This window comes from Panthera onca, chromosome A2, assembly GCF_046562875.1.
Source record: "Panthera onca isolate mPanOnc1 chromosome A2, mPanOnc1 haplotype 2, whole genome shotgun sequence".
Taxonomy (NCBI): domain Eukaryota; kingdom Metazoa; phylum Chordata; class Mammalia; order Carnivora; family Felidae; genus Panthera; species Panthera onca.
In genome coordinates this window covers 80,858,428-80,885,025 of record NC_138340.1, presented here as the reverse complement: position 1 = coordinate 80,885,025, position 26,598 = coordinate 80,858,428, and the positions used below count along the sequence as shown (strand labels likewise).

Genomic DNA, 26,598 nt, shown 5'->3' with positions numbered 1-26,598 from the left:
ATCTTCCCTGCTTTGCTAAAGCAGATAGCTACATTATGCCCTGCAACTGCCTTGCAATAAAACACTTCACTAATGATGTCCTGGATTTGTGCTATTGACTTCGTGCCCAGGCCTTTGTGCTTTTTTAATAACTTGCTTTGTATTATCAAGTTAATATAAAAATACTGGGTAATTTTTTTTTAATTTTTCAGAATTTTCACATAAAATCTTAAGTCTGAGCTCATTCTTATTAGGTTAATAGTGCAATCCATGTAGTGAAAAAAACCAGAAACACAGACAGTAATGCCCTCATCTTTTTGCCCACAAATGTGTATGTATCATATTCTCTACCCATCATACCAGTGTTTTCTGCTTTCCTCCTGTTCTGGTGGAGGAAGTGTTTCTATTCTAACCAATGTGATCTTCCTCATATGGCCTACATCCCATCTCCTCTTGCTCCTTGAAATTTCCCCTTTCTTTTTCCTGCATCATTCATCTCTCCCCCTGAGTTTCCTGGGTCATTTCTATCGTCATATAAATATCATCGAAACATACAAAGCACCTCCCATCTTTAAAAAAAAAGACTTTCTTGGGTGCCTGGGTGGCTCAGTCGGTTAAGCATCTGACTCTTGTCTTGGCTCAGGTCATGATCTCATGCTTCATGAGCTTGAGCCCCACATTGGGCTCTATGCTGACAGCGCGGAGCCTGCTTGGGATTCTCTGTTTCCCTCTCTTTTTGCCCCCACTTCAAAAATAAACAAACACTTGGGGTGCCTGGGTGGCTCAGTCGGTTAAGCGTCCGACTTCGGCTCATGTTGTGATCTCGTGGTCTGTGAGTTTGAGCCCTGCATCGGGCTCTGTGCTGACAGCTCAGAGCCTGGAGCCTGTTTCAGATTCTGTGTCTCCCTCTCTCTGACCCTCCCCCATTCATGCTCTGTCTCTCTCTGTCTCAAAAATAAATAAATGTTTAAAAAAATTTTTTTTAAATAAATAAATAAATACTTAAAAAAAAACCACTTTCTTGATGTCACCCCTCCTTCTGCTTCTTCTCATTCTATTTTTGTTCCCCTGCACAGCAAAACTCAAAGGGGTTATCCAGTGATGGTCAATAAATCTTCACATCCTATTCTCTTTTGCTACCCAGACAGGTTTCTACTGAAACTACTCTTGGTTAGGTCACTGGTGGATGGATGTTGCCAAATTAACAGATCCCAATTTCAAGTTACTTTACTTCTCAGGAGGATTTGTCACAGTCGATCTCTCCCTTTTTCTTGGATACTTTCTTCCCTTGGGTTCCACCACCTTCTCAATTTTTCTGCTGCATCACTGGCTGCTGCTTCTCAGTCTCCTTCATGTCCCATTTCCTTCCTGACCTCAAACTAGTTTAGTGCTTTTCTCTTCTCTTACCTACACCACCTCCTTTGATGGTCTTTCCCGCTTTCAGAGCTTTAAATAACATCTACAACAGATAATACCTAGGATTGTATCTCCCATGAGACTCACGCTTGCAAATCCAAACTGCCGTTTATCATTCCTAATGAACATCCCAAACTTATTAAGTCAAAACCGGAAGTACTGGTGTTCCACCTCCTGAATAGCCACTAGTCTTTTCATTTCAAATGATACCACACCAGATGCTCAAACAAACAAATGAACAAAAAAAACCCTAGGAGTCATCTTTGATTCCTCCTTTTGCCTCACTTCCCACTTCAGCCCATCTGACTGTGCTGGGAGTTCTGCCTCCAAAATACTGTTCAGCTTATGTCCCTCTCTATTGCTACCACCTCAATCAAGTCATGAACATGTCTTGATGGTTTTCTTGCTCCCCTTTTATCCCCTGTGATCCATCATCCACACAGCAGTTAGGGGGTACAGAGTAGTCTTTTGGGGGCACCTGGGTGGGTCAGTCAGTTAAGCGTCCAACTCTTTTTTTTTCTTAATTTTTTTAAACATTTATTTATTTTTGAGAGAGAGACAGAGAGAGAGAGAGAGAGAGAGAGAGAGAGAGAGAGAGAGAGAGAAAGGGAGGCAGATAGAGGGAAACACAGAATCTGAAGCAGACTCCAGGCTCTGAGCTGTCAGCACAGAGCCCGACACAGGGTTCCAACTTAGGAACTGTGAGATTATGACCTGAGCCAAAGTTGACACTTAATCGACTGAGCCACCCAGGTGCCCTGAGTCCAACTCTTGATTTCAGCTCAAGTCATGATTTCACAGTCATGAGATCCAGACCCATTTCCAGCTCCATGTTGGGTGTGGAGCCTGTTAAGGATTTTCCCTCTATGCCCTTCCCCTGCTCATGTGGGCAATCTCTAACCCCCCCCCCCCCCCCGTCTCTCTCTCTCTCAAACAAAACAAAAACAGAGGAGTCTTTTAAAATTTTTTGACATTCTATTCCCTGCTTCAAAACCTCTCAAGGCTTCTCAGCACACTAGGAACGAAAGGATGAGCTCCTCACCATGATACACAAAAATCCTTGGTGATCTGCAGTCTTGTACATCTTAGATCATCCCTCGTACCATGCTGCCTCTCATTTACTACATTCAAGCCATAAAGTGCCCTGGACTTTCTTTCTCTTCCCTGAACACTCCATCCCAGGGCTTCTGTGCTCTTTCACTTTGTCAATTTCCTCACACCCTACTGTCTCCTCGTTCCATTCATATCTTTCCCCACTGGTTCCCTCCTCTCCCTCAGGTACCTGTGCAAATATCACCTCCTCAAAGAAGCCTTCCCTGAGCACTCAATCTGAAGAGGTCTATCCCAATCGCCAACCTCCATTTTATCACTCAGTTTTGTATTATTCATAGTACTACCAGTATTTAAATTTATTGTGTTTATTTAATTATTTACTGGCTCATCGTCCATATCCTGTTAGGATGCAAGTTCCATCAGAGTAGGAACTATGTGCGTCTTGCCCATTACTTATGTCCCTAGTACCCGCAACAGCGCTTGGTACACAGTAGGAGCTCTATAAATTCTGGCTGAATCACAAAGAAGTTTGCCATAATGTTTTTACTTCAAATTCTCCATTTCTTCCTTTTTACTGAGTGGAGTTTCTAGTGAAAAAGGGTACTGTAACAGTAGATGAGACTTAAGGACTTTTGACTTGCCTGAAAGAGTCAAAGTATAAAGAGACTCGACAGCATATTTTAGAATATCTATATTGCATATTTCCTCACCACAGATTAACTGGTACTGCTGTATAGTCAACAGGGTAATAATTCCCACAAATTAATTAGAAAATGCCCTAAGATGACTTAAACGGTTCCATAATCCAGTCTGCTTTCAGAATAAAAATATCAGAGACAAATTACACCAGTAATTATGGCACATTTTTATCCGCCAGATAAAGTAATGTGAAGAACAATGACAGCCAGATGAATGATTTTGCTTATTAGTAAAGTCTTATTATAATGGCCCAGCAAAATTGAAAACGAGCAATTTGCAAAGTCATACAAGGTAGTCATAAGCCACACAGAATATCACCCCCAAGGCACGAGTTCTGATCTCCCCATCAGGAATCATTTTCTACTGTATTAAAAAGTTTCTCAAATGCAATATCTTCTTGATTGTGGCATTATCTTGTCTCTTTAAGTTGATTTGTTTTGTTTCTGTTGAAACAAATTCTGTTGAATATTTGAATAGATTAACACACTGGTCTAAGGGAAAAAAACACTTTTACATTTAGGAAGAAACTTAATACAATTGTAACCTTATAGAAAAATGTTACTTTTCTTTAAAGTTTATTTGTTTATTTAAGTAATCTCTACACCCAATATGGGGCTTGAACTCATGACCCCACGATCAAGAGTCACATGTTCTTGGGGCGCCTGAGTGGCTCAGTTGATTAAGTGTCTGACTTTGGCTCAGGTCATGATTTTGTGGTCTGTGGGTTCAAGCCCTGCGTCAGGCTCTGTGCTGATAGCTCAGAGCCTGAAGCCTGCCTCTGAATCTGTATCCCTCTCTCTCTCTCTGCCCCTCCCCCACTTTTGCTCTGTTTCTGTCTCTGTCTCTCTCTCAAAAATAAACATTAAAAAAATTTTTTTTAAAAAGGAGTCACATGTCCTTCTGACTTAACCAGCCAGGCACCCTGAAAAATGTTACTCTTTTTTTCAAAAATTCTTAAATGTTTATTTAATTTTGAGAGAGAGAGAGACAGAGAGAGAGAGAGAGAGAGACCATGAGTGGGGTAAGGGCAGAGAGAGAGGGAGACACAGAATCCAAAGCAGGTTCCAGGATCCATGCTGTCAGCATAGAGCCTGATGTGGGGCTTGAACCCATGAACTGTGAGATCATGACCTGAGCTGAAGTCTGACACTTAACCGACTGAGCCACCCAGGCACCCCGAAAAATGTTACTTTTAATTGTAATGTTATGGATTGAGAAAATCTTTGATGGTAGGTGCAGGTTAACATGTCATACAGGTTTAAACATATCTTATTTAATTTGTCTCACACGAGGGAAGTCCACATGATAGTAAATTCAATGTTAGCATTACTGATAGTTCTATATAATTTTTTTACTTTACCTTTTTTAGAGTGAAATTTCCTCTGATACAAGCTATCTTTCAGAGAGGAAAGCATGCACAGCAGATAGGAGAGGATGGGGGAGGCAAGCTGCCTAGGCTGCAATCTGGGCTTGGACCCTTCTTAGCTGTGTGACGTTAGGCAAATCACTTAGCTTTTCTGTGCCCAGTTTCCACATTTGTAAAACATAAATAATAATAGCAATCTCTTCATAGTACTGTTGTGAACAGTAAGGAGTTAACACATGAACAGGGCCTATAAAACAGTTCTTGGCTCATACTGTTTAAAAGATTTCAGTTATGATTCAATTTTTTTTTGTTTCACTTCACAAATTCATTTATCCTAGAAAAAGGAGCACATTTCTGACCATATTTGTCCACGGGCTAAACATTACATTGAATTGTTCCTTATCAAAGAACTTACAGTGCATTTTTCCTATGGCTTCTTTTATTTTGTGCCATTTCCAGGCTCTTCAGTGGAAATCCTATACATTCAACATGGAAATAAAAACTGAGACCAAAATGAATAAACTACTTGTTTGTTAGCATCACTGGTAAATGCATGAGTGGGGAAGAGAAGAGTCTACCTGATAAGAAATGAAGGTGCTCTGGGAGAAGGATAGCAAGACAAAGCAGTATAAGCAGATACATTTCCTAAGGGCCACAGAATTGCTGGAGTAGAGTTGAAAATTTGGTTTTACAGTTCCTAGCATCCAAACAAAACAGAAACTCTGATCAGGTAGAGTTTTAGTAGCACTCATCAAGAAAATACATTCTAGTAACTCAAGAGAACAATAACGGTTGCTGTGAACAGGTAGGTACCACTATGTGCATGCCTACTTTGCAAATGAGGAAACTGAGGCAAAGAGAAGTTGAGAAGTATACTGGGGGGGGTGGTGGTAAATGAAATTCAGAATTAGATAGACCAGAACCCACACTTTTGGCCACTTCACTGTACTGCATTTGGTGAACAAAAACATACTTAAAAACAAACAAACAAAAAACAGTGCTACATTTTCACCTGGTCACAACAGGTTGGGATGGGCTTCTGTACTGCTACTTCTACTCAGGCTTATGACTTGAAGCCATAATGGCCGGTTTTTGGTGTAGAGAGAAAAGCCTGAAGGACAGAGCCACCTCTAGCCTAAATATCCCTCCAGTCACCAACTCAGCTCTCAGGTTTTATGGTAGGAGCTGAGTGACACTGCATCTAGAAGAAACATGTTTACTTGGGTGTCATTTCTCTGCAGGTTCCCTAAACATTCCTCCTTTCTCTGCCCTGCGGCCAGCCACCCAAGCCTCTGGACCCTCTTCCTACATATTTATTAAATCTATACGTTTCCTTTACCTTCATCACAGCCTCCTTAGATCACCTCTCACCCCCAAGATCAATGTGATAAACTCCTAACTGGGTTTTCAGAACAAACACAAAGATTAACCTTCTCCCAAAGAGTTTCTTTGTCGTTTGCTTTAAAATCTATACAAAGGCATTTTAAAGAGATTTAAAAAAAACTGCATTCCAAAAAAAGCAATATCCTCACATTTCCCAATTTAGACAATTTTAATTATGTGAAAAGCGTGAATCTGATATAATACGGCAACCAGGATTAAATTTAAGATGCCAGGTAATCCACATCTGTATTCTAAGTAACAATTTCTGTAATAACTCGTAAATCTGTTTCTGAAATAATCATTGCCATAGAGAAACCATTAATATTTACAAGTGTCAAACAGTACCTAGTACTTGTTATTTAATAGTGAAAGAATAAAAAGAATGGCAAGGCTTATTTCTCTATGGCTGCTTCCTTTTACTGTTAGAGCCTCATCACTGTAATTCTAAAAAATATTTTATTGTAATCTTAGTCTGATCTATGAATCATTCTCCTCAATTTAAAATTACAACCTAGGGGCACCTGGGTGGCTCCATTGGTGAAGTGTCCAACTTCAGCTCAGGTCGTGATCTCACAGTTCACGAGTTTAAGCCCTGCATGGGGCTCCGTGCTACCAGTGCAGAGACTGCTTGGGATTTTCGCTCTCTCCTCTTTCTCTGCCCCTTCCCCACTCGCACTTTCTCTCTCAACATAAATAAACTTAAAATAAAAAAATAAAATAAAATTACAACTGAAATTGGTATCAACTTCTACCCCTGGTTATATTTAAATAGCTCTATCCCTAGTATAATTTAGAAAAAAATAGACAACTAACTTTCCACTTCTGTTACAGGAAGCCAGGCTAAGATGATTCATCTAGCAATCCACCAATTAATTGATGAGTCAACCAATTATCGAAAGTATTTCTTATGTCAGAGATACATGCAAACTCAAAAACCCAGTTAACATTCTTGTGACAAAGTCCCGTTTCTGTTGACTTTGGCTGTCATTTAGGAAACAGTAGGAAATGCATACCCTTTGAACCACCTTTCCCACTTAAGAATATCATTTAGTACATTTATTCAAGGCTCTTGTGGTGACACAATGGCAGTCTGCATGGCTCTTGTGTTGGCTGTTCCTTCTGCCAGGCTGACCCTCTTGCACAGTTCAGGCCTCTGTCCAAGGGTTACAGCTCAGAGGCCTTCTCCTAGCCACCTCCAAGAAAATGCTACCCCTCACTTGCTGACCCCTGACTTATTTTTTCATCACATTTATTACTCGCTGACACATTCATCTGTCAGCACCCCCATCAGAATGCCACCTCAACCAGGGCAAATATTTTGTCTTGTAAATCCTGTCTCTCCAGTGCCTTGAGAGCTGCTTCACAGGGAAGAGGAGCTCAGTGAACAGTTGTTGAAAAACATGGTTGAAATAAATCTAGGAAAGAATCTGTTAAATTCTAGGAAGAGAGTCTTTTGGAAATACGATACCATTCTCCTCCTCCTCCTCCTCCTCCTCCTCCTCCTCTTTCTTCTTATCTTTTTTAAAATGTTTTATTTAAAAATTAAATTTTTTTTTCTCACTTTCTCTCCCATGATTATTTATTTATTTAAAAAATTTGGGGCACCTGGGTGGCTCAGTTGGTTAAGCGTCTGACTACAGCTCAGGTCATGATCTCATAGTTCGTGGGCTTGAGCCCCACACTGGGCTCTGTGCTGACAGCTCAGAGCCTGAAGCCTCTATATGCATCAAAATAACATATATCAATGGAATGCTCAATTCTAACATGTTAGTGTAGACAGTCACAGTGTAGATAGAAGTAGATTCACTATGAAGCTGATGAAGGTCAACCTTCAGGGCCCCCTCCCTTTTGTGAGCAACTTCCAAGGCCCTGGGAGGACCTCTAGTAATGTGCTTACAGGGCCATGTTTTATAATACTGGTCAAGACTGCCATCTGCATTCTGACTACTCCCTCACCATATTCCCCTCATGTCCGATAGTGTTGGAGTGGCCATGGCTGCTTTTGAGATTCAGCTAAGGCGAGTTGAGTCTGAAAATAAGGTTATTTTGGTTTAGTGTGATATGGTGAGGTACTTATGCAGGTTGCTTTCATTTTATAGTGTACACGTTCTCAGCATAGAAAGAGCTTCCAGGTACATTCCTTCTGCCTGCTGTGCTGACATACTTAGCACTGTGACTCAAGGACCATGGTGATAAATTCTTTAACAAGTGATGGCAATTCAAGAGTAATTATGCTTAGTGATTGTACAAGAAAAAGCCCTGAACTCTTACAGTTCATACCTGAAAGAAGGTAACAATTTTTCAATTTGATAATGATCCTAAACATTTAAATGATGTTATCAATAAGGCGTTGTGAAGGTAAAATGTTAATAATTACCAAAAAACCCCCTCTGAACCACGAAGCTAGAAGCAGAATTATCTTTCTATTCCCTTTATAGAAAATATTATAAAATTGTCATTTGAAGAGGTAATTTAAGAATATGCAGCCAGGGGGCACCTGGATGGCTCAGTTGGTTAGGCTTTTTGACTTAGGCTTTTTCCCACGAGAGAAAAAGTTAGCAAACAACACAGGCATTTTGCCTTACCTTCTACATTAAAAAGTCACCCCCAGGGGGCGCCTGGGTGGCTCAGTCAGTTAAGCTTCCGACTTCGGCTCAGGTCGTGATCTCACGGTTTGTGAGTTTGGGCCCCATGTCAGGCTCTGGGCTGACAGCTCAGAGCCTGAAGCCTGCTTCAGATTCTGTGTCTCCCTCTCTCTCTCTGTCCCTCCCCCGCTTGGGCTTGTCTCTCTTTCTCTCTCTCTCTCAAAAATAAACAGGCATTAAAAAAAAAAAAGAATATGCAGCCAAAAATTTCAAGGAAAACAGTATCATAGAGCATTTCATTTAGTTAACAAAGATATTGTATTTCTGGATTTGTGATTTTAGAGTATTGTTAGCTTATAAAAACTTGTAATTTGTTGTGATTTCTTGTCTCATTCTTTTTAAGTTTATTTATCTATTTTGAGAAAGAGAGAAAGCGCACAAGTCAGCGCAAGAGCAGAGAGAGAGGGAGAGAGAGAATTCCATGCAGGCTCTGTGCTATTAGCAGGGAGCCTGACATGGGGCTCAATCCTATGAATCACAAGATCATAACTTAAGCCAAATTCAAGAGTCGGATGCCCAACTGACTGAGCCACCCAGGCATCCCTTTTTGCTCATTCTAAATAAACATTCACATTTGCATCTAATTTTGAATGTGTAGTGCTGTGTATTTTTCCTCTGAGAGATTCTAGCCTTACTCAAAATTATATAAGCTTCAAATGTAGACTCACACAACCTAGACCCACCCCTGTTCAGAGCAGGTACTTCATTCGTGTTCCTTCCTGCATTTCATAAATGTCTTAAATCACAGGTCCTAAAGCACAGAGGTCTAGATTACATAGTTCATTTTCCACTTTGCTTAGCATGGCATATTCAAGCAATAAATGTATTTTAATGCAGGACAGCATTGAAAAAGAGAACAAAAAGTTATCGTTTTCTTCTCTATTACTTAAGGCAGATCTGGCTCAATCAAAACATTCTTAAAAGGAAATGATCACATTATAACTGCATTAAGATTGATGGAATGACTTTTAAATAATTGTTTGCTTACACTGGACACGCGCCAGTCACGTTTGGCGTATGTTAAAGATGAACCTGAATGAAACCTACCTACAGTAACCTTCAGGAACCTGCAACTTCTGGGCTTTGTTTTCTGGAATATGACTGAGAAAACCTCAAAAAACTGTTAGAGTTCATAATGCCAAGAATACACAAGCCCATGAGCAAATAGCAATTATGTGCTAATGAATGAAACCCCTAGTAAGTGCATTGAAAACCTGTTCATTGCACGATAGCCCATTGAGCATAGCATATGTGTGTGGAGGTTACAAATACCTTCTAGGGCCAGGAAGTTTCAAAAATTCCCAAATGAACATTTCCATTTCTCCTCATCCCTCTCAGGTGGTTGCCTAAAAAACTAAACAGCTTAAAAAAATAGTTTAATTTGGTATAAAATCAAGGCCACTTAAAAAATAATAATATTCGTAATTTCTACTATGAAGCATTTAAGATTTACTTCCTTCCTCAGGATCACAGCCACACAGGTCCATAATCCCTTGAGGTAAGACAAATTTCAGGATCCAAGTTACTTACTTACATAATTAATTTACGGATGTCAGAAAGGTGATATGCACAACCACATGTTATGCTGCATCCCCAGCCAAGTCTGGGGCAATCCTCTGCAACCAAACACATTAGTATTTCTGCAATGAAATGCATGAAGATCGTGTAAGTCGTATCAATAAAGATTATAAGTAGCTTTAAATTATTTCAAATCAGGACTTGCTTACAGATGAATCCAGGTCACATTAGGCTTTGCCATCATGTAAATTAAAAAAAAATAGCCGAGTGGTTTTTCCGAGTTTTTTTGTCATTTGGAATTACAGATTAGGGACTGTGAGCCTGCATCTCCAGAAGCTCCCTTTATTTCCTTTTACTCTTAAAGTAGAAGCAAAGTCACATGGTTTTAGTCTCCCAATGCCTGGGCAGTTTTGTTTTTATTTGGTTATGCCCTTCTCCACAAAGCCCAGGACTTCACAAAGTAAATCAGAACAGAAACAATGGAAGGAGCTACTGTCGTCTTGGGAGGCTGCCGCTTTCCTCAAAGCTCTGCCTGAAAAACAAGCTGCCTTTTTAAATGTTGCACAGAGCCCCAGAAGGAGGAAAGAACTGATCTCACAGAATTTATAGAGGGGGCAAAGCACTGCCAGAAATCATGCCTCTGGATAGCAGAGCAGGGCCCATAAATACTGAAGGCTGGAGGAGTTATTTGGACGGAGCCCTGCTGAGGATTCCCGCAGCTCAACTGCTGCTGCTGCCATTACTCAAAACTCAGACCTCAGAGACAAGCAGGGCTTCGGGAGCTGCATGTAAACCACAGCATTTGATATAGAAAGATCATAAAGTTATGAAATGGATGTAATCTGGCTACTTAGAACTCCCTGCTATGACCGGTGCAAATCTTAACAGGATCAACCCATCTTCTCATCTTTCCAAGGTAGATAAATGGAAGACAGGACCATTAACTCGAGGTTGTAGTGAATGGAAAGAGAGAAGAGATGAATGGGGAGCTTTTACAGAAGCTTTTAAAAAGCTAGACACTGTCATTCCCAGGGGATATTACATGTTACTATAGGCCAGGGCATTCAAGAAAGGGACTTGCCTCATTCTGTATTGTGACAAATGTGATGAAGAACCTGGAAATACTGGTAAAATAAGCAGTTCTGGCAGTTACCTACCCTTTTCTTGCTAAGAGTGATTTTTGAGGACAGTACTTCTCACTGAGGAGTAAATAATCTCGCTGTCCCCCAACGCGTCAAGAAACACAGTGAAAAGCATATCTGCTATTTTGTAATTCATCTTCTTCAAAATAATTCTGCCATAAGCAAATCATAGATCATTATTATGCAGATGATCAATATTTCTATAGTTTTACAAAATTCTGTTCAAATATTTTACTGGAGGCAGTTGTGCATGTTAACTTCCAGTAACCACACTAATGTAAAACAATGATTACATTATACTTGGATTTTTATTTCCTTTGTTACTGAGACTGCCAGAAATATCTTAAGGGAATTAGCCCATGACATCAAAATAACCTACTATAAATAGAGCAACATCTTGATAACATGCATAAAAGTACTACCTGATGAATAGTCATTAAATGATGACTCTCAATTTTAGGCACATAATGCTCTAATTTCCAGGATAACTGGTTTAATGTTTCTTAGTTTTCATGTTTGTTTTTTATTTCTCTCCTAGAACAAAAACTTCAATTTTATTACCCTTTATGTACTGTGCATTATGTTTTGTTATGTGGCACATCTATATCTATTTGTTCCATTAGTTTGTAAATTTCGTAAAAATGTAATCATGTTTCTACTCTAGTAGTGAGCTAGCTTCTTGCCTTATAATCTTTGAAACAAATTGTTTTTACTACATATTACCTTTCTGTAGATCAGTTGTCCACAGAGTACTTTGGAATGTAAAATTCACGGAAAAGGGGAAAAAATCTACCTGAGAAGATGAGAATTTGGCCCCACGTGGACTATTTTACGAATTCTCAGACCATGGCTAACAGGGATGTTCTCAGCTGAGCCAAGAGTCTCCCCCACTCCTTGGAGGCATCTGGTTAGCTGTTTACCCCATGTCTCGCTGTGGTTATGTCCTGCTGTGTGGGGCTGCTTCAGGCTCTCATAAAGTACAGGCTGGGATCGCCTGGCCTGTGTCTGTACCAAGACAGCAGCTCATGCCTTGCTGAAGTTCAGGGGCTGTAGCCAAAGGGGCAGCAGTCTGATTTGTGGGTAAGAAGCAGGGAAGGAAAAAATGGTTACTGTATCGGATAATGCTTTGTGGCAGCCCTGGGAAGCATCCTGGGGCTTCTCAGTCCCAAATGACAGGGATGAGAATTGTGACTGAAAGGAGCCCACAGATATGACTTTAATTAAGAACGGCTCCATTCTGCATGAGAGGAGATCCTCGAATAACTCTTGGATGTGTCAAGAGCAAAGGAATTCAATTTTGGTAAAATAGGATGACTGAAGTTGAGATAAATTATTATTTTATTAATACAAATTGTCAGCTTAGAGAAATCAACACGTCCAAAATCTTTGATTGTCCCAAAAGATCAATCAGTTAATCAATCACTTGAATATGGAAATAGAGAGTTTATGTCTCCACCTCTATTTTGTCCACCAAAAAATATCCTTTGAGGGGGGATTATTGCATATTTTTAGCTGAAGTAGCATATTTCAAGGACAGTACTGTTAAGGACCATTATATGGAAGTAAAATGTCCATTTTAAGCATCTACTGAAAACTGATATTAAGGATTAAGGGAGGCCAAATAAAGTACAACAGTAAAAATCCTCAAAAATATTCTGTACTTACACTCAAAACATATTTCCTTTAAACTCAAAAAACCTCTTCTATGGTGTAGAAAAAGGGCTGGGTTTTAAAAGCAACTCGTCCTTACTGTTTTGTATTCGTTTATCTTTAGAATGAGACTACTGGCAATAATTTGTTTTGACCGACTTTGTTAGTAAACAGGCTACTGGATCTACAAACCTTTCTTACTGAATAAATGTGACAGTATGTGATTTATTGTACTTAATATTTTGCCCCTTAGTCACTTCCTTGGCTGAAATCCCCAAACATCATTAGGTGACTTCTTTCAGTTTATGGCAGATGGACAATGACCACAGGATATAAAATGAACAGCTGTCCTCCTCCCCTTTTGTACCTTTCTCTCTTTAAGTCCTATTCCCATTCTCTCAGTTCCAAAATATTTTTATTTTTTCCTCTTTACTGCCACTCCTATCATGAGAGAGAAAGGAACCAATTCTCTCCCAATTTATGGAATACGATGCTATGTTCAGCCACTTTTGGATGCCCACCCATTTGCAAGTTTCTTCCCAAGCCCATAGCATAGAACTTTCAACAGATCCTATGCTGGGAGAAACATAAGGAAGAGAAATGCAAAATGTGTCAGGCTTTGCCAGGTTCCCTGCCAAGCAGCCCTCCTTTTCTCAGGGCCAAGGCCATACAACCTAGCCCTAGTGCTTAGGTCTGGCTGATTTTCTAGGACTGATCCCCACCTAAGGCAGCAGGTGTTAAGTCCTGCCCCTCCCCAACCCCAGCAATTTGAAAATTCAGCATTACCACCCTTGCTGCAATTCCGGCTTTGACCTTGATCTTAAGGTCTTAGAATGGCCTCTGCCTTGTCTCCCTGCAGGCTTCCATCTCTCTAACCTTCATTGTGGTGATTAGCCTCTAAAGCAGTACCACACCTGCTCTTAGCAGTCTCCCTTCCAAATGATAAAGTCCTGCCACTGGACCTCCCTCTGTCTGGATTTTCCAACAGGCTGTGCTCTCACTCTTCTCTGTGGTCTGCACCCATTTCTTGGCTTTTTCTCACACATGGACCCCCCCAGGCCCCCACCTATTTGGTAAATAAAGTCCTTGCAGGTTGGGCAGTGTCTTGGGTTTGGCTTTCTCCACAGTGGATGTAGAAACATCACATTATACATAGCATACATCCTAAAGGTCTCTCTGAAAGAAGAATCCTCAGTCAAGTGTCCTTGACTGATTTAAAAAAAATGAAGATTGCTGGCTTAGATCAAGTTCTAATATTGCCCATGTATTTCATTCAACATGCTCCCTCACCCCAGCAGTCGAGAATGAGTATAATATTAAGCACCAATGTGGAACATCACTAAATCTCTTTCCTAACCTATGAATTTAATCAAATACAGTCCACAGTGACTTAGTTCTAGTTGTAAGCAAAATTCTGCCCTATGAACAAAGGGGGATACTTATACACTACTTAGCCCTAAAGGGCTTTAAACATTTAAGCCTTAAAGGGTGAAAGTGGATGTGCAGAAATAACCAATGTATAAATCAAAGCAGAATGAAGTAGGTATCATCAAATATGGAGGAAGTGGAGATTCAGAGATATCAGGTTAGGCCAAGGAGCTTTCAAACGCGAGACCACTTAGTCTATACCAATGATCAACTTCTCACCCTATAGTTTACTGCTTATATCCTTCTACTAGAACAGCACTCGATAAATTTTAGTAGAACATAATTATGAATGAATTACTGATATTTATCTTTTAAGCCTCATCAACATGAGTGACAAAGAATTAAATATTTCAAAAGGGAAAGGGCACAGTATCTTTCAAACTGTATTTTAATTCACATGATGATAATTATTTAGTTATCAGTTTTAATAATTCAAGAACACTTATAATTAATCTCAACGATCTTTGCCAGAGCCTTATGCTTAGTAGAATTTTACACTGCTTGAGAACACTCCCTTTTATTACTTAAAATAGGAATGTGGGGTGAGGCGGGATTGAAATCATATAAAGTTTACTTAAGCTGGTCTTTTAAAATATGAAATCCCTGAAAAGGAATAAATCAAGTCCAGGATGAAGAAGCAGGATCACCTGAATCATAATCAGTTCCAAACCTTTACCGAATTTAGATAACACAGAAGTGTTCTATATTTAAAGATTTCAGTTTTTGTCTTAGTGTAGATCTTTGAAGATCTAAAAATCAAGTCATAAACAAGACTTATCTTAACATCTTTTATATTCAAGAATCTAACACTCAAATAAAACATGTTATTTAACCTTAAATGCAGATATATTAAACCAATTTCACCACTTAATTTTTCTAAACTTGTTATTTTATTAATATCTGTTTTGAGCTCATCAGAGATTTTGTCTCATCCTTAGAGATTATGATTTTAGAAGAGGTTTTCACTATTTCATAATAAATTCCCCAAGGTTTTACTCACTTACCAAGGAGAGTGACTCCTGAAAAAAATGAGTCTAATTTAGAAACAGAGCTCAGGAAGCTCACAGAGGAAATGGGCAAGAATTCCTACCAAGACACGGAGGGCTCGATTTCTCTTCCCTGTGAGTTAGCTGTTCTAAGAGTAGAGAGAGACTTTCTCTGTTGAAAAGAGTTCTGAGTAATTAAGATGTTTATGAATTAGGCTTGAGGGAAAAGCTGCTTCCCTTAGGCTAAATGCAGTACAATACCTCTTACAAGCAGTATTTTATTCACTATAACTGTTTAAGAAAAAATAAAGCCAGATCACTTTTCTTTTACAAAGCAATCTTCCAACTCACCAATAAGAGTATCTCTAACTTTTATAATTTTAATTTTCTAGTTTTTATTTTTCAAAATACACTCATACAAAATGAGTAGCTCTCATATATCTGAGACTCTCTGTGGCACATACAGTATATACAAGAACAATTTACTTCTAAGGACATAATCTGTAAATATAAAACATTTATAATTTAATGACTCTCCTCTGTCTTGAGATGGTTAAAAACAAATAAAAAGGCAGTAAAAAAGATGCATACACAAAACCCAAATCTTTAGGATATTCCTAAGTAAAACCAAAGAAAAAAGGTACTAATTTCATAAATTATGAACAAGTAGTAGATTCTAGCTAGTTCAATAATAACAAACTGATAAATTCATGTATATATATTTCTGCCCACGGGTTTCACTAAAAGCATGCTATACTGGTGATTCTATGTTTCCTTCTGGGTCAACTTTTCCACTGATTGAGGTCCTCAGATCACCATGTCCAAATCCTGTCTTGGCATGAAATGTCTGCATGGAACCAATTTAGCACTTGGTAGCAGATGTCTCTGCAATAGTGACCTGTCACTCAGGCAATAAATACTTATGAGCATCTACTTATTTTGAGTCCCTGGGCTAGGGGCTGAGAATACCATGATGGACAAGACAGATTTACCTCCTGAGCCAAATTCTGTTCTTCAAGGCATAGGTTTCTGAATGCTTTACCTTTAATCCCCATTTGGCCTACAAATTCTATTAATATGAAGAAAGAGCTAGGCTAAACTAAACAAGCATAGTACCTGGCAAGATCTTATTGAGTGAGTCAGTGTAGACTTATATCAAGGAAGAGACAAGTTCGCTCTTAACACAACTATCCAAAAGATCTTTCTTAAGAATTAATTTCATTATATTTCTTTATTGCCCAGGAGAGAAGGAGGCCATTTCTGACTTCTATTGACTATTAAGTTTAAAACTCCCAGTGATGTATATTAACTCTTCAAATGGACACAATTTTCTCTGACATTGACCATGGCCATCCTTTGGCCAGTCTTTCTTCTCCGAGAGGACACTCATGTTCCCATCCTATACCTTGCTTCTGTCACTCTGTCTCCTCATCTGGAAAACCTTTGTCCTTTCCAATGACTCCAGTTGTTGGGGTTCAGGGATTCTCCTCTCTAAGAAGGCAGAAGGCCTGACCTGCTCTACTGACCTGCTCTACTGTGAAGGACCTGCCATCATGGGGACCTGTACACATGTTCATCTCTGTTTATAATAATCTGGCAGCTCTATAGAGGTTTCATGTTCTGTATGCATCCAGAGCCTTCTACCAAACCACTAAGCACTGTAAAAACGTTTTTCTTTCTTTCTTTCTTTTTTTTCCTTGTCTTTCTATAGTTAGAGTTAGCTCAGGAAAAGGCTGGCAGGCACACAGCAAATACTCAGTGACATGTTTTCAAGTGAATGAAGGACAAAAAACACCATCAGCACTTCCCTTGGACCTAGGACGCTACCTGAGAAGGCAGTTTGGAGACACCTGTAAGATAACGGTTTGCAAGGGCATAATCTCAAATTTTTCTTCGTATCCCGGAGGAAATCTAAAGGAAACAGGTAAATGCCTGTAAGGCTAGGACCATAAATTCTACTAGGTGACCCTAATGAATCAAGTGAGGGTTATAGCAGATCAATGCTTCAGCACAGAAATAGATATGAGATCTTTCATTGGAATGGAAAAATGAGAAGTTCTTCTAAGAACATTTTAGGACACTTTTCCTGATGCTTTAGCTATTGATAACCCGATAAATTTCAGGTTCCCGAGTTGTGTTTTCAGGATGCTTTAAATTTAAAATTCATTTGGTTAAGGTAGCCTGTATATTTACGCATACATTTCTAAGTGTGTGCATGCACATCTCTGTGTGTATAGGTGTATATATTTAGAAAGGCCTGGGAGTGCATTACATGATAGAGTTTATTTGATAACCTTAGTAATCCAAGACATTTCTATACACGTACCCATAGACTTGGTACTTGGGATTCCCTTGGATAATGCTTGTCATGGGACTGAAAATGTTCACAAGCACAATATAAAAGCTTCAAGGCAATAATTTATTCAATTGTGGTTATATGTCCACAATTGTGAATGCAATTCACCACTGAAGCCACAAATAATGACAGAATCCCCTAGAAAATTGTCTTTATTACATCTGAATCATCACACTACACAATGACCTTTAACATCCTAAAGGATTTCCAAGGCATTGGCACTAAATCTAGCCATATTTAAACACACTCTTAGTACAGATTTGGATAATTCCACAACATACAAAGAAATATAAATGATTGTGTACATATAATTTTTTTTTTAGTAACACATTCAATATAATTTTTGACAGGAGTATGAATACAATGGCTTCTATTTGGCTGCATTTGCTATTTTGGTATTTGGTTATTGTGGGACTAAATAAAGCTGAGGATGAATTCATGCAATTATGACATCTCTCAAACCTGTGTGCATGCCCCCATCTAGCCCTCACACCATCCATGTGAACAGAATGATGCTACTCCAAGCACTCATAATGAGATACACAAAACCATTTTTGAAAAGCTCTGTCCACTATACTGAATCTACCACTCACCTCTATACACTATATAACTAGAGGTTTGCCACTACATGGTTTCTTTTTTCTTTCTTTCTTTTTTAATATTTATTTATTTTTGAGAAAGAGAGAGACAGAGCACAAGTGGGGGAGGGGCAGAGAGAGAGGGAGACGCAGAATCCAAAACAGACTCCAGGCTTTGAGCTGTCAGCACAGAGCTCGACGCGGGGCTCGAACTCACAGACTGTGAGATCATGACCTGAGCCGAAGTCAGATGCACAACCAACTGAGCCACCCAGGTGCCCATGAAACATATATTTTAAAGAGGATTCTCTAGTATACTTTCTTTGGTTAAAGATAGTATCTGAAATTAATATTCATTGCCCTAACAAAAAATTTAGAGTAAATACTTGGAATACAGATAAAAAGGAAAACATTTTCAGCTTTTTAAAAAAATATAAATAGCACAGTAAATTTAAACACATTGGTTCTGGTTAAGAAACTCTAAGTTACTTGCCTATCATGCTAGGGATTTAAAAAATTGTTTTTGTAGCACCCCAACTTTGAAAAAATGAACTTTGTTTGTTTCTGATTATAGAAGTATTACATTTACAGAAAATTTAGGATGCACTTGCTGATAGATCAAAAAAACCCTCTCATAAAAAAAAAGCTCATTATTTTGTTTTTGCTAACGCTTTCTTTATGACCACATATGGACTTCTGAGTAGTCTGTAAATTGTTGTAGTCATGCTATCAATGTGAGAAGAAAACAGCCCAAACTGTAACAAGGCAGTTTCACATCATACCTACAGATGCTTAAATCAGGCTCCGCAGATGAGAAAGTGACATCTACATGGCTGGAAAAAAACTGCTCTGAGGCACAATCAACCAGCATGAGCCCCTACCTTGTGATCAGGACGAGAAGGGGGTGGGGAGATTGGGGGGCTATCTGGAAGAAGGGGTCCCCAGGGCATAGCTGCTGCAATCTTCATGTCATAGGCAGAGGCCAGGAAGAGGTTTCCATGTTACAGGACCAAGATCAATAAAACTGGCCCCCATCTAGAAAGGCAGTACCTTTCTTTAGCTACAACATTCCTACCGGAAACCTGTACATGGTACTTATTAATATATGCTTTTGGAAGTTAGAATGGAAAGTAACAAAGATAACAAAACTGCAAACGCTTGATCAAAAGGTACTTTACTTTTACTGAATGCTTCAGGTAGGAATTTTTAACTCTAATGCAAAAGCACTTAAAAGAAATATTGCCAGGTAGAGTCATTTTTAAATGATCCATGTCTGAATCAAACATAGATTATTTATGTCAAATGTGAAGTCCTGACTGGTTTCTCTCAGGGAACAATAATTATCTCTTTCACTACCAGCCGGTAAAAGTGCAGGAAATTTAACAGATTTTTAATTTTAATATGAGCAAAACACAACCAGTAAGGTAATTCTACTGCTGTAACAGTATAATCACAAACATTCAAAATCCATATGTAAATCACTTTAAAACGGTTTGGATTATCTGTATCATTCTTAAATACTGCTCCCTGCTGGAGAGAAATGAGAACAGAATGCAGCATTTACAATTTTTAATTTCATTTTAAAAATGTGTTAAATTATTTACAGCAACGTTAAGACAGACTCTTCTCTAAATCTAAAAGCATTTGGCACTATACTCCTGATGGTACACTATGATTAAAACAAACACTTCCAAGTTAAATTGCTATAACTGCTAAAAACACTTACCAATGGAAAACTGGAGGACAGAGGCTGTTGTGGTATTAAGGCTTGTGGTAATCTGGAAAAAGGAATATACCAAAATAAGACAAGACAGAAAGGAGGATAAAGAGAAAAAGCTGTCAGGAAGAAAGGAGAGTGAAAAGAGGAAAGAGAGTGTATTTATTCAGTGGTTGGTTTATTTTCATTAGTAAGTCTGAATGTGAATACATTTCATGGTTCTCTATGGGGAACAACGGTGAGATCCTGACTCAGGCACTCATGGTACATGTTTTCTCAGGGTCCTGTTGAAAACCATTTTTAGTGTGATCTGCCAGGTAATCTTGTGAGGATACTTATTAACACAGCCCCTCCCCTCCCCCCTCAACTTCCCCTCCATCCTACACCAAAAGATCTAAAGCCCAAAGCAAATGCCATAAAAAGGCTCTCAAATAAAACCCAGGAAGTCAGTTAAGAGCAAATGAGAAGAAAAAGATTATGTTGGGAAAAGTAGATAGAAATACATCAGTTAATAAAGGGTATAAGGTTTTGTTAGGGGATGGTAAAAATGTTCTACAGATGTGATAATGACTGCGTGATTCTGTGACTAAATTTGAACTGCATACTTTAAATAAATGAACTGTAGAATACTATATGTGGAATATTTGTCAATAAAATCATTACCTTTCCAAAAAAAGTAATCAAATTATAAGCCTAGAAATATCCTTCCAATACATTTCTATTACTTCCTATTAGTTTCTCGAAGAAGCATGCTTAAACAACTTTCCCCCTGCTGAAAGAATGGTACCTTATTTAATTTTTAATAAATTTAAATTAAAAAAATTTTTAAATGTATTCTGTGGAGCAGCGACTTTGACCCATACCAGCTCAAATGAGATGACAATTAGGGTTCTCATTTTCAAAGACTCTCTTGTTGGGTTCCTGACCCTGTAAAGCATCTAGAAATTACAAAGTGGACACCTGTGTTTCCACCATGGCAAAAGCAGTCGGCTGTCTTACTTCCACTTTTTCTATGTCATAATATCATCCTGAGATTTATCCCTGCACTTTATCAGTGCCCACATGATGGAGTCCACAACTGTGGAAGGATCAGGAGATACCCAGGTCATGAATCTCTGGGGGGAAGTGGTGGAAAAAAGAGCAAGCCTCCTGTTTAGTCAGAATTCGGCTGAGATGTATCAGAAGATCAGATGGATGCTTTCCATTTCTACAACACAATTTGGAAAGATGGCTGAATGTACGCTTTAAATACGTGACTTTAAAATTCATGAAGAAGCAGGAAAGGTAGAAGAGGGGAGGGCAAGAGACACATTTTATAAGTTGTTAAATATCACTATAGATATCAGCTCCTAATTGATTTTAACCATAGCAAAAATCATTGGTGTCAGGATGTCAGAGGAAATTCTCTCCACATAATTTAAATCCCTCATTATCACAGATTATCTGCAACAAGAAAACTGGCCCTTCATGTCTACAGCCCTGTTTCCCCTCTCTTCCCCTCCCCAGAGTCATTAGAGAAAAATGGATCAACATTGTTTTCTTTAAATAACTATGATATTAGCTCCTTTTTAAGATTCCTTTAAAGGAATCTGTGTTGTTTTGGTGTTTGTTTTTTTTTTCCACAATTTTTAGAGTGAGTTCAACTATTTGTCCTCATGGTTTTTTCACTTGGAAAATTCGATCTTACAGTCCAAAGAGGCACATGAAAATCTGTAAAGTTTTCACATAAATTGAATGAATGCTCATTCCACCTCTGATTTTATATAACTCAGTAGATTCCCAGGTGAATCATGAAACACTCCTGAATAGAAGTTCTTTTAAACAATGGTATCAGATAAGCTAAAAGCACCATGGTTATTGCCAAGGCTGGTGTATTAGGTATACTAGAGAGTCTTAGATACTTATCCTGCTGGGTGTAATAAATGAGGCTGTGTCACCTGCATGATGAAGTTCCACAGACGTGACCACTGCTAGCACGCAGTAAGTTGCCTGGAATGTTGCCAAATTTCAAATTACACGTGCTAACTGAGAGTGACCCTGGACTTAGATTAGTCATTGATTCTACATTTCTTCACCAGGGAAGCTAAGGACTGGTAGAATAGTTAACTCTCACTGCTTTACCCTTACCCATTTTTTAGCCCATTAGTAAAACTGTCAGCTATAAGAAGGAATAGGAAAGATGAAGAGAAAAAATAACAAGAAGCATTGCCTATAAAAATCTGTTCACCTATGTTTTAGGTATTAATAAATTTATGTATTAATAAATTATTTATTATCCTGGAGTTCACACATGTAATTTTAGTTTGCAAAGTCATAAAGTGTTTACATAGGACCTTCTGAAAATGAAAGGGTCTCTTAAATGGCTTTTGATAAATAGTACAGCAACTCTGAATGTCTGACAGAACTTTTCTCCTACCAAATTTCAATGGTCTTGACTTATCAATTAGACCCCAAAGCATAGAAAATTACTACAATCACTAAATGAATCTGAATTCACCACAGGCTGAGGCTGTGGATTCTGCACATCATCCCTGCAAATTTTGGGGGGTTTGATCCTGTTTTAGCTCAAACTCTTCCTTGTAACTAAAATGCATTTGCAGGGGCGCCTGGGTGGTTCAGTCAGTTAAGCATCTTAGGCTCAGGTCATGATCTCGCAGTTTGTGAGTTCAAGCCCCACATCGGGCTCTGTGCTGACAGCTCAGAGCCTGAAGCCTGCTTCTGATTCTGTGTCTCCCCACCTTCTCTCTGCCCCTCCCTTGCTTGTGCTGTATCTCTCTCTGTCTCTCAATAATAAATAAATGTCAAAAAATGTTTTTTAAAATAAAATGCATTTGCAAATAACTGAGAATAATTCAATAAGTAATTTCTTTAAAAGCACTGAGGGTCACATAACCAACTTGTTTCATGCTCTCAGAGAGCACATTTCCTCTTAAAGGAGAGGATGAGTGAATTCCTCATTATCTTCACGTCAGACCAGCAAAATGAATAAAGTTACATGTCACCACCTGAAACACGGAGACCTCAGTGAGCTAAATAAAACACGTGAGGGCGGCCACACAGCAGCAGTGGAGACATAACTGAACGGTATGCCCATGCAACCACAGATGGCACCTTTCACTGACTTTGGCTTTTATTAAAATAAAATGATCACGTGACTAACTTCACAAAATGGAGATGCTCTTGCTGGCAGTATAAAAGATAAGAGCATTAGCCTACTAAGGTTCTTTGCCTGTGGTTCTCTGCTTCACAAATTCAAGAATTACATTTATGAAAAATAAGAAGGCATATTTGTTAAAAAGTGATTTTGGGGGGTTAATACCTTTCATCAGTTCTCATACACAACAATTTGGACTGTATTCCATCTTGAGGTACCAAGCAAGTATCTGAATTTTAGAAAACATAATACCATGTAAACTGACATCCGAATTTCTCCCTTCTCATTCAGTTGATCTGTCATCTGTAAACACAACTTGGGTATAATCTCTATTTTTGGTCCCAGGACACAAATGCAGCATAAAAATTATTGAGAATTAGAAGTTGCTAGGGTGGAAAATCTGAGTGTCATCCCTATTTTTGTTAATGTATCTTTATTCTATTCCCATGAAGTCCATAACACAATCCCTCATACTTAGATGGGAATATAAATCTGCATATGTTTTTTTTTTTCTTTCTTGGATGAACGTGATTATTTTGAATGTTTTCTTTTTTAGTTGGAAGGCTAATTTCATGCTAATTATATAATACAATTCAAAACTAGCCCATTGGGTATATAAACTCTAATGCTAAATAAATTGAGTGAAATAATCAGGATTAAAATACACATGGATCAAATAAAGTAGATACTTCAGTTTTTATGCTACTGAAATATGAATTTTGGCATTATATTCTGAGAGATACTTCTTTCTTATTAATCAGTAGAACAAAAAAAAAGAATTTTTCAAGCATTTCTAGAAATATTACTGAATGGGAGAACATTCTAAAAAAGGCATTATCCTAAGCTCAATTAACTACAGTAAAATTTTATTTTGTTTTAAGGTTTATAGATAATTAATTCAGTCATGGTACATTATTTAAAGTGCACTAGCAAAACGATTTTTTCAAGAAGAACTTCACTACCAGAGTCACATTTGTCTGCAGGAATATTATAACACCTTGTGAGACTTGAATTATGAGCACCTATTATTTTAATTTGCATCCAATTAATTCTGTTTGTGTTCTAATTTCAGCTAAAAACTCTTCAATTTATCAATGTTCTGCAGCTCGTATCTTTAATAAATTAAATGTATCCATTGCCATGAAAGGGGTATTCAAGCAGCATAAAATAAGAACCATGTTATAAAAATTAATGGACTTTCACTTTGATAACTAAATCTTTTAATTGCTTAGCTAGTTTCTCCTCCCCTTTGTATTCTGGAAGCCAGTCTTTGGACCACTTTTAAAGTTAATGAATTTCAAACAAAATGTGTGATGTAGGGGTGAAAAACACAACCTGTTACCTAAAAGCCCCATGATAAGGAAGATGTGGGAGAAAAAAGAAGTATGGAAGCTCAAGCTGAAAATCAGAAAAGCAAAGCATAAGAGATGTTGTGAGTAGAACATTTCTTGTTAAGAAATTGAGCCAGGAGTAAAACGTAACAATTGCTTTTATATCCTTTTTCAAGAATGTGAAATGTAGTCTTTCTGCCAGAACCAAGTAACAACAAAAGGCTCATTAGCCACATGCTGATGGCTAGTGATTTTGTGGCTTTTAATTTTCAATGCACATGTTTCATTTTATGTATGATCCAAGAACTTCTCTTTGGTAAGCAAAGTCTAATCAGTCTAAATGAAAGGAAAGTAGCCCACTCCTGAACAATTTGACACAAACCCAAATTTGTTAAAAACTGGTTTATTCAGTGCACTCCCACTTAAAAAAAAAAAAATCAGTGAAGTTTCCTTTGTGGTTAGGACACAACCTTTTAAAATAATGTGATAAAACTGCTCATCTAACATTTTTGGCTTGCAAAGAGACTGTAAGACATTTAAAAGTAAAGCTTTATATAAGAACTTATAAAGTCATAAATTATTTAAGTGTGATATAGATATATGTGTGTCATATATGTCACACGTCATACTCATATTTTTAAAAAGCCATCTAATCATAATGACGCACCATGTATAATGAGATCCATTGACGTTGTCAATTTTATTCCCGAATTATTTTTACATTTGAAAATAAACTAAAATCACTGCTCCCAATTTTGAGATATTTGTAATAGGGTTTATAATATAAATAATACTGCAAATTTTCATATGACTTATATGAGCATAAAAGAATATTTTATTGGCAAAAACTCCATTAAGACAGTGTATTTGGAATAATGTACATAAATAGCATGTACTTACCAATTCTCTTGGACCATATGGCTCACAGAAGGTGACAGCATTGCCATGCATAATTGCACCACACTGTTCTCCAATCTCACAGTTGTTACATTCAACCCTGTGAGAACAGAGAATGCACCCACAGTCTGAGAATTAAGTAGCAAAAAGTGGTTTATCGCTCAGGTAAGGAAAGAGGTAAGTTATTGTTATTTGGTTCAGATCAACATTTTCAGGAAGGTTATAGTTTTTTGGTAGCATGACATGCTCATGAAATGTGAAACCAGAAAGACTTGAACTTAAGTCCCAGTTCTTATATAGTCACTTGCAGTAGTGGGCAAGTTACTTAATCTCCCAAAGTTTCGGTTTTCTCACCTATAAAATGAGAATAACAACACTGACCTAAATCTTACATAGTCGTCATGAGGATTAAACAAGAGAGTGCATGAGACACAGAGGACAGACCCAATCTCCTAGTAGGCACTTAATAATGGCAGATGGTATTATAACCAATAATTATATATAATATATACCATATCCAGTATAATAATGTTTGCAAATATTAAAGACAAGCAAAGTAATATATACTTAGACAATGAACTAAAACTTGTATCTCTGAAAATAAAAGATGTTTCACAAATTTTAATCTTTTTTGAATTGTTGTGTGAATGTTTAAAATTACTGTCCTCAAATAAATCTGTAAAATGTCTATAAAATATACCATGCTAAAAGTAATGAAATCAGATTATATTTAACCTGTATATTAATCTAAAATAGATGCAAATTCTAAATCAAGCAAATTTTGGATACTGAATTAATATATTCATCTTGCAAATAACTTAATTAGTTATGCTTTTTTATTACTGTAAAATGAAGTGGTTAGTAAAATCTTAGGACAAAAGCTCAAAAATAAAGTTATTCATGTTTTTAGGAGAAATTGAAGGTATGGATGTTCTGGATTTGACTTTGCTCATTTATAGTAACACAATGCCCTGTGTCATGACATTTCAACATACAATCATTACATATCTAACATGTAGGAAGGATAATCTATGTTTCCTCTGTCTGAACCTCAAACCACCTGACAGCTGTATTTCATGCAGAAAGGACATTTTCAGACTTTCACATTCTAGGTGCCAAACATGGAAAGGGCAGCATGCCCTTTGTTCTTGAGATCACTGTATTCTGCCCTTTCAACTACTTGCTAATTTCAGAAAAAGAGGGAGTAGGAACTCCCATTCAAGTAGGAAGAAGACAAAAGTGTGAAAAGATACCAGGTATCCCATAAAGCCAAGGGGCAGAAGCATGGTAAATAAATAAA

General features: G+C 37.9%; 1 protein-coding gene across 1 annotated transcript in view; it reads right to left on the bottom strand.

Annotated features, from left to right (window-relative positions):
- Positions 1–26,598, bottom strand: part of RELN (reelin) — a 524,459-nt gene that overhangs the window by 234,711 nt on the left and 263,150 nt on the right. Inside the window, exons 7-8 of the mRNA XM_078442541.1 lie at positions 25,302–25,398; positions 19,926–19,977 (exon numbers count right to left, since the gene is read on the bottom strand). Coding sequence (XP_078298667.1) covers positions 19,926–19,977; positions 25,302–25,398 — 149 coding nt within the window. The remainder of the gene's footprint in view (positions 1–19,925; positions 19,978–25,301; positions 25,399–26,598) is intronic.